The sequence below is a fragment of the Globicephala melas genome, chromosome 14 (genome assembly GCF_963455315.2).
Source record: "Globicephala melas chromosome 14, mGloMel1.2, whole genome shotgun sequence".
NCBI lineage: Eukaryota > Metazoa > Chordata > Mammalia > Artiodactyla > Delphinidae > Globicephala > Globicephala melas.
Window position 1 is genome coordinate 47,532,759 of NC_083327.1, and position 15,419 is coordinate 47,548,177.

Sequence of the window (15,419 nt, forward strand, 5' to 3'; positions counted from 1 at the left end):
CTCCTCTAGTGAGGGCTTCGAAGTGAGCATGTCAGCCACGTCAGGACGGGCGACCCAGCTTTAGTACGTAACATGATCCTCATTAATAAGCCAAATGAAATGAGGCTGTTGTAATTTAAATATAGTTCCGCTAATTTAAGTATTTTCAAATATTTATGTTTTAAAAGGACATGTTTTTAAAGGACAAAGCCTCTTAGAGTGTTTTTCTTTTAGTGACTGACATTGGTGCTAAAACCTATAAATCTTAATTTTTTTATAGAAATATATTCCTAAAAATAAGTTATCATTTGCTTATCTCATGACTGATTAACAAGATAACAGAACCCTTTAACATGTTTAGAATCTAAATAATTTTAAAATATGAGAAGAAAAGGCTAATCTGTCTCAAATTAACATTTAAGTGTTGGTTTTAGCTGAGGAATACACCAAGAACTGCGGTCAGACATACTAGCTTTGAGGACAAGATCTGAAGCTTGCTGCTGTAAACGTTCTCTGGCTGCTGCTAGCTCACTTTCCACTTCCTTGTGCCTGCTTAATAAGGCCATTTCTCCCTCCTTGGCATCATCAAGCTGTTTTTGAAGAACCTAAGAAAAATCAGATAGCCATTATTAATATGCAAGGATGATGCTAAGCTAAAAAATTCATTTAAACTACGAGCAGCAACTTCCTCTTATTCAAAAGTCACACTTAACAATACCTAGTTTTGAATCTGTATCAGTGACACATAACTTGTTATCTTCATAAGTCATATGACCCAAACATGAAAGGCTATTCGACCCTTTTTAATATATTTAAATGCTGCGCAGATATTAAAAACATACCTATGAAATTTTCTATGCCAAGAAACAAAGACTTGCCAGAGAGACTTTTTGGCTTTTTTTTAGACTTGAGCCATACCCCTATTTATAAAGCAATCTTAATTTTTTGTTCAGTGTCTGGACATCAACTGATGTGCAGACCCCATCATTAATGGAGGAAAAGGAAAAAAACATAATTAAAGACCAATATTTTAAACTTCCCAAATCACTGGGAAAATATTGACATGTTATTAAAAAATCCTTTCATAAACAATCAATAAGGTTTCAAGCTTGTCTTTTTGGGCCTTTCATATCTGAAATTGTTGTAGGAAATAACACTACAGGGTAATAAAGATTACCTTTTCACTGATTTTGTCACAAAAGTAGAAAAAAAGCAAAATGGAAAAAAAAAAGTTAAAGTGGTCTAATCGAAAAGAAAAAAAGTGGAAAAAAAATCCATGTGTTGAATGTAATATTCTTTACTCACCTGAACACTGTTCTCTGCTGTAACAAGTGCTATCTGAAGCTTCTGGCATTTGTCATGAAGACTTCCAGCTTCATCCTGTACCATCTGTAACTCTGTCTTTAATTTTCCTATGGTTTTTCGTAAAATTGCTTCTTGTCCCTGAAATTCTTTTCTAAGATCTGCCTCCTTTTCTTTGCTAGCCTGGAGGCTTTCTGCTGTAAAAAGCTGTGACCTTTTCAAAGTATCCAGCTCATGTTCATAAAAGGACTGAGCTTTACGCAACTTGCCTTCATAATCCTCAATTAGCTTTTTCCGCTCGAGCCTTAGCTCCTCCAGTGTCTTGTTTAAGGCCTCCACCTCCACTCTGTGCAGCTCCTCCGCTTTCTCCTGTCCTTTACTAACGGAGGCACTGTGATCCTGCTGTGACTTCAGCAGCTCTTGGATCTCCCGTCTGTGAGCAGTTCGCAAATCTTCCAATGCCAACCGTTTGTCTTTTTCAAACTGTACTTGGACTTGTCCAAAACTCCGTAATCTTTCCTCAAATTTCCTTCTGATCTCTTCAACCTCTCTAGACATGGTTACTATGCGTTGGACATGCTGGGCTTCTGCACAAAGTTGCATGTCCTCAACTCTGTGCTTATAAGCCTCAAATTCTGTCAAAGCCTGCTGCTTCATTTTTATGTGATCTTCTAATGATGCTTCTAAAACTTGAATCTTTCTCTTAAGGTCTAACTCCTCTGATACTCTGCTTTTATACTGCAATATTTTTTCTCTTGTTTCTGCAAGAATTTGTTGGATTTCTTCTTCATGAGCATCTTTGAGGGCTTGAATTGCAGATTCGTGCTCATCATTTTTAGTGTTCAAAGCATATATTACCTGCATGGTTTTAAAGAAAAAGGGAGAAGAATTCAGTAAACCATGTTACTTTCTAATTGAAGTTAATTCTTTCATTTGGATTGACATTTTTTTCTGTGCAGATAATATTGGCTATGGTAAATATTAAATACTAAAACTTCATGCACTGTTTTTGTACTCATAGATTTATTTAGCAAATTTACATAGCCCAATCTTAAAATCTGTACTTGAAGACTTTTCGAGTAGGTTTTTAAAGCATTCAAAATTAAGAATGTTTTCCTAGAAATGAAACAGTGAGGAGGAAAGAGACAAAGAAGGCTACCTGGTCTATGAGAATGGAGTTTTCCTACGGCCCAGTCTAGCTTCCTGAGGACTGTGGTGGGATCAGGAGAAAAGCCTCATGGTAAGTCTCTGCCCTGCACTGGAGGCCTAGAGATGAAGGAGGCTTTGCATGAGTGGAAGTTCTAGGCCCTACGTCTTCCCAAAGGCCTCTTTCAACTGCCTAAAGTCTGGTATATTTTAAATTTAGAAATTTCCTTTTCTAATTCCATTATGGTCTGTTTTTAAAGCTGATCCTTTTCACTCCCAAGTGGTCTCCTTACAAAATCCAATTAGTACTTTTGTGCTCACCTATCAAATGTTGTAGTTTTACTCATTGCCTAATTTTCCCTCCGCCTCCAAGCAAGCCAGATTCCTAGAGCCAGAGTGTTCTGAGTACAGGTCTTTATTTTCATTTTTGTCCTTGGGTTTTAATGATTCCATTGAGATTTCCCGACCTTAATTCCAATGACAACATACTCCTTTTATAGTAACACTCCCACTCTCATATGTTCCTTGATGTCCTCCACATAGCCCCACGGTCCAACAGTAATATTCACAACTTAAGGCTTAGAGATGTGCCTACTTTCTTCTGAAGTAAAAAAAAGTAAATATTATACACTCCAGCAAAAATCCAGAGGCTAAAAATCAGCGTCCTGGAACCTCGCTTATTTTAATATGATCTTACTTTGGCTTCAGAAATGAAGTCCAGCACCAAATACTACCTATCTATCATCTATCTATCTATCTATCTATCTATCTATCTACATACCTACCTACCTACCTATCTATCTATCTATCGTTGTGTTGGGTCTTCATTGCTGCACGTGGGCTTTCTCTAGTTGTGGAGAGCAGGGGCTTCTCTTGTTGCGGAGCACAAGCTCAGTAGTTGTGGCTCACAGGCTCTAGAGCGCAGGCTCAGTAGTTGTGGCACACGGGCTTAGCTGCTCCCCGGCATGTGGGATCTTCCCGGACCAGGGCCTGAACCCGCGTCCCCTGAATTGGCAGGCGGATTCCCAACCACCGCTCCACCAGGGAAGTCCCAGCACCAAATACTTTTGCAATTAAGATGAGGAAGTGTTGTCCTTTTTGTAGAGAACTTGTTTATGCAGACTAAGGTAACTGAGACAAACTACCTGGCTCTCCACAGATCCTGGTAACTCCAAATCCTGCTGCTAAATCTAGGCTGTCGCCTGCTAAGCCTGCAGCTACACTGGCAGAAAGCAGAATACACACTGGAGCTACCCCACTGCAGGGGCTTCACTCCCTCCATACAGGGCTTTGTCTTCCACACCCAGTCCCCTGTCCATACACTCGGCTAGGTCTGCTGTATCTATTTTCTTCAGCGTGACTGAGATGTGGTCATACCAAAAGAAAAAAGGTTGAGAGACGGCAAGATTCTACCTGTCTTGCCACAACTACCCTTCTCCTACAAGGGCCACAGGAAAACATGTGCACAGAGGAAAATAAATACTTATTCACGGTGTCTCTCTTTTTTAATAAACCTAATTCCAAATTCCACGTTATGTCCCTAAATGGGCTAACACACATCCCCATGGAGGACTCCTTTTATTTACACTTTTAATCTTAAAGGTAGCCTATAAACCAAGAAAGTTGGGTGGCTTCCTATTCCCTTCCCTCAGGGTCATACCTGTCTACCACACTGATGCCAGAAAAGACTGGAAGGGGCACTATGGAAAAAGACACCAACCAGCTGGAGAGAAGTCCATTTGCCAGAGTGCCTGGAACAGAGCTGGTCGAGCCCACAGGTTGCAGACCTTCCCAGAGCATGTCTGCATGCATTCCCTCTTCATCTTACTAATAAGCACGTGGAAGGAAAAGAGATAATCCCAAGAGATGGGATCCCCAAAGAAAATAAGTCACGCTGTTAGCACTTTGCTCCAGGAAATGATCATGAAAAGGACCAGTCCATGGTGGGATTCTGTATAACTGGTGATGAAAAGGGAGAGGGAAGCAACATGTGAGCCTCCCCTTGTCAACTATGTGTTGAAATACTCTTCTCTTTTTTCTAATTTAGTTTCTCTCAGTCTTCAAGAGTCAGCTCAAGTTCTGCCTCTTTTAATAAGCCTTCCAAAGCCACCTACATTCATGGGATTCTATCTTTTCTTTATATCCAACATCACCATTTCCTTACCACCACTCATTCCTGAAACTCAGCAAATGTTAGATTGGTTTAATTTGGGGTGTCCTGACAACAAGGCTGGAAAGCTGTGTGATGATGTTAGCCTAGAAAAGTAGCTGAAGGTACAGAAGCTCAGGAGCACACAAAAATGTGAATAAAAAGGTGAAATTAAAGGGGATCAAGGTTACGAATTAAAGCATTAAATTAAAACAGAATTTAAGTAAACAAAACATCTGATAAATAATAGGGAAATATTATGGTGAGAAGTTCTATTTCATTATATATTCTAATCCAGGGATCAGCAAACTAGAACCTACAGGCCAAATATGGCTGCTGCTTGTCTTTGTAAATAAAGTTTTATTGGAGCACAGCTAGGTCCATTCCTTTATGTATTGCCTACAGATGCTTTCCCACTACTACAGCAGAGTTGAGTTGTGGAAAAGACCTTATTACCAACTCCTGTCCTAACCTATACATAGCTATCTTACCAGCCAAAACTGGCAGCCAAAAATAAAAAAGTCTGATTTTGCACTAGCTTTGTTAATTCTCTACTAAACAGTCTAGGCTTTGTACCACTACAACTCATACACTGACAACACCAATTATGTGATTCTGAAAGTATATTACATAAAATAAATACAGTATCATGCTGACCATATATTTGTATCTTCCAGGAAAGCAATGTTAAAATAAATTTCTAAAACCTTAAAAAGGAACAATAAAAAGATGGCAAGGACAATAACAAATTAGCAGTGCTCTTAGAAATGACCATATAAAATATACCACTAATTATATTATTTTTAAATGAGAATGCTATATATGAATTTTCAAGTACCTTAACTATACAAAGTACCTTCTAGCTATTCACTTTTCTACATAATTACAAAGGTAACCATTTATTAGTATCTTTCTCTGATTAATTATTATTTCTCAGACGAAGGTAATATAGATGGTTCTATGTTCTTTGAACACATAGAAGATATATGACTTGAAGTAACAGAATGGACCCAAACTGAATTTTTGACCCTAGGTAAAATAATTTCTCCAAGCTTCAAGTTTCTCAATATTTTTTTTTAAATAAATTTATTTATTTATTTTTGGCTGTGTTGGGTTGCTTCTGTGTGAGGGCTTTCTCTAGTTGTGGCAAGCGGGGGCCACTCTTCATCGCGGTGCGTGGGCCTCTCACTGTCACGGCCTCTCTTGTTGCAGAGCACAGGCTCCAGATGCGCAGGCTCAGTAGTTGTGGCTGACAGGCCCAATTGCTCCGCAGCATGTGGGTCTTCCCAGACCAGGGCTCGAACCCGTATCCCCTGCATTGGAAGGCAGATCCTCAACCACTGCGCCACCACGGAAGCCCAAGTTTCTCAATATTAAATGGAGATTGTATTTATTCTACCCTAGTGACACTGTTATAAGATCAACTTATCATTGACATTTTAAAATGATATTATATAAATATTTTTAAAAATATAAAGCACTATAAGATACTAAGCCTTCCTTGTTAGTTGTATCATTTATTTATGGAGAGAACGAGACTAAGTTTAAAAGAAACTTCAGTAACTGATCATAATCCTCCAAAAAATTGGCTATGATTTTCCACATAGAAAAGGAAATTCTCTAACGTCTCTTTTCATAAACTATTTTAAACGACATTAAGAGCCATTCGCAATTTTTCTGGAACTATGAACATTCATGGAATGGGACAGTACAATCATTTCAGCAATTTCATGCAATTTCACAGTTCCATTTTATGCCAATGATGCATAATTTACTATATAACCCATGATGAGTAAGCAATTGTGAGTAATTTTAATTTTTTCTATGAAGATTTTCAGGTACTCTTACCCACAGATAAAGTGAGAACAATTCTAGATCCTAATTTTAAAAATGCTACTTAGGTAAAAACAAAAGTGTCTGAAATAGTTTTCACTGTTGACTGCTATGAACTGAACTGTGTCTCCCCCCAACCCCACAAAATTCATATGCTGAAGCCCTAACCCCCAACATGATGTTATATGGAGATAACAGGAGGTAATTAAGCTTAGACAGGTCATGAGAATGGGGTCCTCATGACAGGACTTAGTGCCTTTATAAGAAGAGACACCAGAGCTCTTGCTTCCTCTCTCTGTCTCCGCCATGTGAGGACACAGCAAGAAGTTCTATGGTATTCTGCTATGGTCGACAGAGCAAATACATTGGCAATATAAATGTTCCCACTAAAAGCTAACTCATTAGTAATAAAGCATGTTCATTGATAAGTATGTTATATTAGCTTAAAATATTTTAAGTGGACCTCAATTGTTGCAATATTATACCAACAGGTTTAACCCTGCTAAGGTAAAAGAATCGTTGAATAAATGATGGTACATTCCCACAATGTAAAACCATGAAACCATTAAAAAGCACATCTCATTTAGGAGGATATTTCAAAGAAAAAGCTTGTAGTATAAGGCAAATACACATGCTACTATATACAATAAGATCCAATCGCATACAGAGAAAACAATGAATGTGCATGTGTGTGCAGATGCATATTTAAAGGTGTATTAAGAAATTAACCAAATTTTAACTGAGGATATTCAGTATTTCTAAGCCTTCTGTAATGAATGCATGTTACTACTATAATCAGAAAACAATAAACCATTTTCAAAGACTAACATTAACAGTGCTAAAAGAATGAATCAATACTCGAAATGCCTTAGCTGTAGAAAAACATGACAATGAAAATGAAAACAGAAAGTTAAAGGAACATTAATTCCAACAGATACCCTTCAAATTTCCTTAAAAATCACTGACTGAAATAAAACTGATTTATAAAAATCATCCTTAAACTTTTTCAAGAATACTGAACATTAATCATTACACTTATAAAAAAGAACATGTATTTTGGAAATGTAAAAAAAATCTAATTACCTAGATAAAGTTTGATAGCTTACTAGCAAATCTTTAATGGTCAATTCCTACTTCATTCATTCTTCCCTTCAACAAAAATTTACTGCACACCTGCTACGTGCCAAGACCTATAATCGGCACAACGGTGAACTGGATGCATATGTGTGGTGTCTATTCTCTTGCAGCTTAGTGGAGACTAGCCTTAAAGAAATATTTACTCAATTTGTCAAAGTGAAATATTGATAAGTCTTACAAAGGAGGAGAAATACAAAATGAGTCTTTGCTGGGGTGGGAGTGAGGATGGTAATGTATGAGTTTTCCCTTATTCTGAGTAAAATGCTTCTTTATCTTAACCAGAATCTCTTTTTTAAAAAAAATTTTACCGATGTATAGTTGATTTACAATGTTGTGTTAATTTCTGCTGTATAGCAAAGTGATTCAGTTATACATATATTATTTTTCATATTCTTTTCCATTATGGTTTATCACAGGATATTTTAACCAGAATCTCTTTTAGTCAAAACGTTAAGGGGAAGGCTATAGAGATGGAATTACAGGCTGAAGGAACGGTATGAGCGAAAGACACATCGATGGGTGAGCACAGGACTCTGTGAAAGGAAAGATGGGCTCTGGAGCTAGAAAAGTGGACATGGTCCACACTGCAGAGATACTCATAGCTGCTGAGCTGGACAAGACCAAGAGGGAGAAGCTACTGAGGAAGAATGAAGAAGACCGAGGACCAGGCCTGGGGTGGGTTTCCGCGGCGGGAGGAGGATGAGGACCCACAGACAGAGGCCACGTGCTGAGAGAGATGAGCAAGAGTGGAAGCAGGGAATCACAGTCCACGGTGTGAGGGACGGGCAGGGCGTCTTGTCAAAAGCTGCACAAAAGTCAAGAAAAAGGAACACTTGAAGCCCCTGCATTCACAATCTCAGAAATAATCTTTGAGGGAGCACATTCAGTAGAGTGGTGAGGGCAGAGCGAGTGGACAAGTGGATACTGAGTAAATGGAGGTGCTCAGCTAGCAGAAAAATAAACTCCAAGAAATAGTCGGTCAAAGGAAGGAAATACATAGGGACAACTAGGATGATGGCTTAGGGGGCAGCAGCGTCCATTCCAGGGAGAGTTGTTTTGTTTTTTTTTTTTTAAAGAGGAATTGAAAATGTATCCTAGGGAAGGGCTAATTGTTGCACCAAAGTCATGGAGAAAGTCTGAGGCTAGGATTGCCTGACACAGGCAGAGAGACTGGCACTGACTGACAGTAGGGAAAAACTCCTCCCGAGAGAGCAAGGTTAAAGAGGTGGAGAGGGAAGACGGGCAGCTCCCGTCTGACGGCTGCATGCTCCTCCGTAACAGGGAGATGAGATCACACTCTTAGAGCGCAGAAGCCATCAGTAGCTTCTCTCCACTGGCCACGGATGATGCTCTTCACCTTGGTGAGGCCAGCTTCAGTCAGTCTTCCCAGTATGTCTGTCTCACGACAGACTCAACCACTCAGCAACCATGAGCAGACCCTGTCATCACTGCTCCTCAGGGTGATGTTTTCCTCTCTCTCTTGCTTATTCGAAAATTCTGGATATTTGTTCACTTTCCTTTTCTGATCAATGCCAGAGACAGTCAGACAGACCAACAGAAGAGAGAGAGAGGAAAACTCACCCTCAGAGTATATAAGTACTACATGAGGCACAAGACACTTAACAAAGCAAAAAGGAGCAATCTCAGATTCGACAATTTCTTTTAAAGTTCTGGTACAATTAATCTATGATAAACAATATATAATGGAAAATAGCCTCTTCAATAAATGGTGTTGGGAAAACTGGACAGCTACATGCAAAAATAAATAATCAAACTGGACTACTTTCTCACACCATATACAAAAATAAACTCCAAGTGGATGTAAGACTTAAATGTAAGATGTGAAACCAATCACAAAACTCCTAGAATAAAATGTAGTTAGTGTGCTTTTTTTTTTCTCCTTTTTGCGGTACACGGGCCTCTCACTGTTGTGGCCTCTCCCGTTGCGGAGCACTGGCTCCGGACGCGCAGGCTCAGCGGCCATGGCTCACGGGCCCAGCTACTCCACGGCATGTGGGATCTTCCCAGACCGGTGCACGAACCTGTGTCCCCTGCACCGGCAGGCGGACTCTCAGCCACTGCACCACCAGGGAAGCCCCAAGTTAGTATGCTTTTTGAGATCAGTTTTAACAATATTCTTTTTGGATATGTCTCCTCAGCCAAAGGAAATAAAAATGAAAACAAACAAATGGGACTACATCAAACTTAAAAGCTTGTTGCACAGTGAAGGAAACTCAACCAAACAAAAAGGCAGACTACTGAACGGGAGAAGATATTTGCAAACGATCTATCTGATAAGGGGTTAATATTCAAAATGTACAAATAACTCATACAACTCAACATCAAACAAACAACCCGATTAAAAAATGGAAAGAAGACTTGAATGGACATTTTTCCAAAGAAGACATACAGATGGCCAAGAGACATAGAGAAGATACTCAACATCACTAATCATCAGGAAAAGGCAAATCAAAACCGCAGTGAGATATTACCTAACACCTGTCAGAATGGCTATTATCAAAAAGACAACAAATAACAAGTGCTGATGAGAACGTGAAGAAAAAGGAACCCTTGCGCACTGTTGGTGGAAATGCAGATTGGTGCAGTCACTATGTACCGACGCACAGTGAAAGCAGTAAGAAGCTTCCTCAAAGAATTAAAAATTGAACTACCATGCAATGCAGCGATTCTATTTCTGGGTATTTTTCCAAAGAAAACAAAAACACTAATTCAAAAAGATATATGCACCCCTATGTTCACTGCAGCATTGTTTACAACAGCCAAGATGCTACCTAAGCACCCATCAATATGTGACTGGATAAAGAAGATGTGGTACACCCACATACCCACCCACACACACACAATGGAATGTTACTCAGCACTAAAAAATGAAATTAAACACAATTTTATTTTATATTGGAGTATAGTTAACAATGATGTGTTAGTTACAGGTGTACAGCAAAGTGATTCAGTTATACCCATACAAGTATCCATTCCTTTTCAAATTCTTTTCCCATTTATGTTATTACAGAATATTGAGCCAAGTTCCTTGTGCTATACAGTAGCGCCTTGTTGGTTATCTATTTTAAATATAATACTGTGTACATGTCAATCCCAAACTCCCAATCTATCCCTCCCCTCCCGCATTTTCCCCCGGTAACCATAAGTTCGTTCTCTAAGTCTGTGTTTCTGTTTTGTAAATAAGTTCATTTGAAACTTATTTACAAAATGAAATCTTGCCATTTGAGACAACATGGATGGACCTAAAGAGTATCATACTAAATGAAATAAACCAGACAAAGACAAATACCATATCATTTCACACATGTAGAATCTAAAAAAACAAAACAAAGAACAAATAACAAAACAGAAACAGACTTACAGATACAGAGAACAAGCAAGTGGTTGCAGGGTGGGGCAGGGCCAGGGGTGGGGGTGGGGTGAGTGAAATAGGTAAGGGAGGTTAAGAGGTACAAACTCCCAGTTACAAAATAAACAAGTCGTGGGCATGAAATGTACATCATGGGGAATATAGAAAATATTGTAATAACTTTGTATTATGTCAGATGGTAACAGACATCATTTGTAACATAGAAATACCGAATCACTATATTGTGCACCTGGAGCTAATGCAGTGTTGTAGGTCAGTTATACTTCGATTAAAAAAACAGATCTCATACATTTTAAACAAAGGAAGAACTTCCCTGGTGGCGCAGTGGTTAAGACTCTGCGCTCCCAATGTAAGGGGCCCGGGATTCATTCCCTGGTCAGGGAACTAGATCACAAATGCCACAACTAACAGTTCGCATGCCACAACTAAGGAGACCATGAGCCACAACTAAGGAGACCATGAGCTGCAACTAAGACCTGGCGTGACCAAATAAATAAATATTAAAAATAAGCAGCCCTAAACACAGGAAGAATATGTTTCTATAATTCTGTTTTTATTATTAAGCACTCAGATACAATTAGCAAAAGGTTACTTGGTCCTTAAGCCACCAAAGTTAAAGAATATTGAAAAGAGTCTCTCAAACTTCTCAAAAACAGTGGGTTATTGACCTCTGCCATATAGGGTCTGTTCTATCTGTTCTAGAGCAATAACACAGACCAGAGAACTCTGCACCTCAATTTCCATTCAACGGCACTCCCAGACCAGCTTTACAAGTAAATGTTTCACAAATTATTAAATGTAACTGATGAGCTCTAAGTAGCTAACTTAGAGAATCTAATGTTTCTATAAAATGGTTCACTTTTTAGAACCTGATTATTATTAGCATCCTTAAGGGCATGTTAATCAAATGCATTTAAAATGTGTTTTAGAGGTGATGAAATTGCACAAATCCATCCATATTTTACTATTCTACTGATGATCAATAACAGCATATATTTATGCTACCTAGGTTATAGGATTAATCATTGCAATGTAAGAAAAGTTTACAGAACTGAATTCAAGAACTAGCCTCAAGCAGCTCCATGCTAGCAAAATGAGGTGGAAAAAAGGACAAAAATAAAATGAGGTCACAAGTGACCATTCATCCTGAAGAAAAAAAAACAAGAAGCAAAACCCATAGAACATCATTTAGTGTAAAATAAGTGTCTGAAAGAAAAAAATCCCAAACTCATACAGCACTAAGCATGTGCATGCGTGCACGCGTGCACACGTGCGTGCACACACACACACTTTTTTCTGAACCATCTGAAGGTAAGTTCCAGGTACTTGTCACCCCTAAATACTTTAGTATATATTTCCTAAGATCAAAGACAATAGCACTATTAGACCCAAGAAGTTCAGCGTAATGGAATATTAACTAATATACAGCCTATATTCAGGTTTACCAAATTATTCCAATAATAAAATTTATAGCAGCTTTTCTCTATCAGTGCAGATCCAATCAAGGATCCCACACTGTACTGAGTCTTCAGTCTCCTTTAATCTGAACATTGACATTTTTGAAGAGACCAGGCTGGCTGTCTTGTAGAATACATATGATACAGACTCATAGAATTATGTCAAGTTCCTCTTTGTGGAAATTTTATGTTGTGCTTTCTCAATCCACCCTATTGGTGATCAGAGTACTTAATACCACATTATGAGGGCACATTTATCAGTCTTCTTTTCAACTATTACTCTTTCCCAACCTTCTTCCAACCCACTGTTCCTTTTTCATGATGTCCTTCCTACTCAGTTTAAAGAAACGAGAAAAAAATGACAAAACGAATTTAATTTTGTTTAAAAAGGTTTAGTCCCTGTGAAAACCCATCCTACCTATATGTGACAAGCCCTCCAAAGGGGCTGCCTGAATAGTAAGAGCTCCCCCTGTGGGCTACCTGTCCAAAGGCCAAGCATGAACTGCTCGTAACTCTGAGGGGATTTTTTAAAGAGGCTGAGAGAACGGTGAAGAAACAAGGCAACTGGCAGGCTAGATATTTAGAGAGAATTTTAACAGTCTTTTGGAATATGATATGAGATGTAAACCTTTTAACCCATATTCTCACAAAATATTAAGCCACATATTCATTTGCCATCATTAACTATGGAACTGGATCTACCAGGAAGATTCACAGAATATGTGTAGTTCAAGGTGAGTGTAAGGGGAACAGATGCTACCCATACACAGGAGTTTACTCCTAGCAATGAATTACTTCCACGTTTTTCTTTTCTTGGTCCAGTTTCTTTTGTTATAAGTTAGAAAAAAAAGTTTTTTAAACAAAGTCTGTTCTTCATTCATTATGTAATCAAATTAATTCCAACAACAGACTTATGTCCAAATAAAACATTTACGAACCAGTTAACAAAATAAAAAGCTCATCTGGATTTATTTAAGCCAAAGGCACTATAAAACTCTAAATTAAAAAGACCTTTGGGTAGTACGGCCCGGCCGCCCGGCCATCGGAGGGCGCAGGGCGCATGCGCTGTGCGGCCGGGGGCGGGGCAGCGCCGTCTGGCTCGGTCGGGCAGGGGCCGGAGCTCGGTGCGGGACCGCAGGGCCAGCGGGCTGCCGACGGTGGCCTAGGTGGCCGGCCGAGTACTTAGGATTTCACGTATTTTTGCTGAACTTACACACACACACACACACACACACACACACAAAGACGCTTGGGATGATGGATTAACAAGAACATTGAAATTCTGTGAAAAGTTTCAAATTGGAGCATACTGAATTTTCATCCTAGTCCAGCAGCTCTGCTGCTCACTTAAATACAGATGAATGAAGACCCCATTCGGGAAGACACCTGGCCAGCGGTCCAGAGCTGATGCAGGCCATGCTGGTGTATCTGCAAGCATGATGAAGAAACAAACATCCCACAAAAAACACCGGACCAGTGTGCGGCCGAGTAAACCTGTTTCCCAGCCCCGGAGGAACATCGTAGGCTGCAGGATTCAGCATGGGTGGAAAGAGGGGAATGGCCCCATCACCCAGTGGAAAGGAACCGTTCTGGACCAGGTGCCTGTAAATCCTCTGTGTCTTATAAAATACGATGGATTTGACTGTATTTATGGACTAGAACTTAATAAAGATGAAAGCGTTTCTGCGCTTGAAGTCCTCCCTAATAGAGTTGCAACATCTTGAATCAGTGATGCACACCTAGCCGACACGATGATTGGCAAAGCAGTGGAGCACATGTTTGAGACGGAGGATGGCTCTAAAGACGAGTGGAGGGGAATGGTCTTAGCACGAGCTAATGAACACATGGTTTTACATCACCTATGAAAAGGATCCTGTCTTGTACATGTACCAGCTCTTCGATGATTATAAAGAAGGTGACCTTCGCATTATGCCCGATTCTAATGATTCACCTCCAGCAGAAAGGGAACCGGGAGAAGTTGTGGACAGCCTGGTAGGCAAACAAGTGGAATATGCCAAAGAAGATGACGCTAAAAGGACTGGCGTGGTCATTCATCAAGTAGAAGCCAAACCACCTATTTCATCAAGTTTGATGATGATTTCCACATTTATGTCTACGATTTGGTGAAAACATCCTAGATGTCATCACGGACTTTGCCAAATTTGTGGAACTATTAAATGTATAATTTGTAGACATAAAGACTTGATTGCTTTCCAGTTTAATGAAAGCTTATATGTCCCTGTGAAGCCACAATCTCTGCCAGCAGAACTGGTTTTGTTCTGAATAGTACAGATTTAGGTGAACACAAAGCATTTTGCGTAAGGAACTCCTTCCTCTTAAAAGAAGCCTATCCGTTTGGAAGGGACTCACAGGCAAGTCCGGTAAAAGTTAAGCTAGTATCACAGTCATTTAAAACTGCAGTAGATCTTATCCACTTTCCCCTTCATGCTTAACACTCTTATTCTGCTGCCACAATGCAAGCATAGTTTGGTATTTTTGTTATTGCTTTTTTTGAGATATATATGTATCTATATCTACCTACCTATCTATATCTGTGTGTATACATACATAATGTATATGTACATACAAACAGATCTGTGTGTACACACACACGCACTGCATAGGCAGTCCTTTCTTTGTGGGTTGGAGTGGGGCTTACATAATTTTCTCCAGTTTAACAGGAGTGCTGACCCAAGCTGTTTGTATTCAGTGTATTTAGTGTATTACTGCTGTTTATTCAAAATTAAATTTGGGCACAGGAAGCACATCGGGACATTCAGCTTATTTTGAAAGTCAAGTTCAGAGCACCATTTCAGTCTGGAGGCTTTAAAGTGTAAATTCAAATATGAATCACCTGGGAACATTTAATTACCCACATTAGAATTTTACAAAACAGTTAGAAATCTGGGTAAAAGGCTGCCTTTAATTCTAAGCTTTGTACATTATTTGTTTACTTTTTTTAATCATAAATACTTCTTTTTAAGCAAAGCCCAGGTACTTGGTCCACACAGTGTAATGCAGGTGT

The 15,419-nt window shown here is 39.2% G+C and overlaps 1 protein-coding gene and 1 pseudogene across 7 annotated transcripts in view; one reads left to right on the forward strand and one right to left on the reverse strand.

The window, feature by feature from the left end:
- The window catches only part of FAM184A (family with sequence similarity 184 member A), a 124,504-nt gene that overhangs the window by 62,041 nt on the left and 47,044 nt on the right, over positions 1-15,419 (reverse strand). For 6 of the 7 annotated variants that reach the window (XM_060283740.1, XM_030853591.2, XM_030853588.2 and 3 more), the window contains exons 2-3: positions 1,285-2,139; positions 449-584 (exon numbers count right to left, since the gene is read on the reverse strand). In XM_060283740.1, the coding sequence (XP_060139723.1) occupies positions 449-584; positions 1,285-2,139 (991 nt within the window). Of the gene's footprint in view, positions 1-448; positions 585-1,284; positions 2,140-2,440; positions 2,503-15,419 lie in introns of those variants that run through there. The other variant, XM_060283742.1, reaches the window with a different exon arrangement.
- LOC115851506 (spindlin-1 pseudogene) lies at positions 13,651-14,675 on the forward strand (annotated as a pseudogene).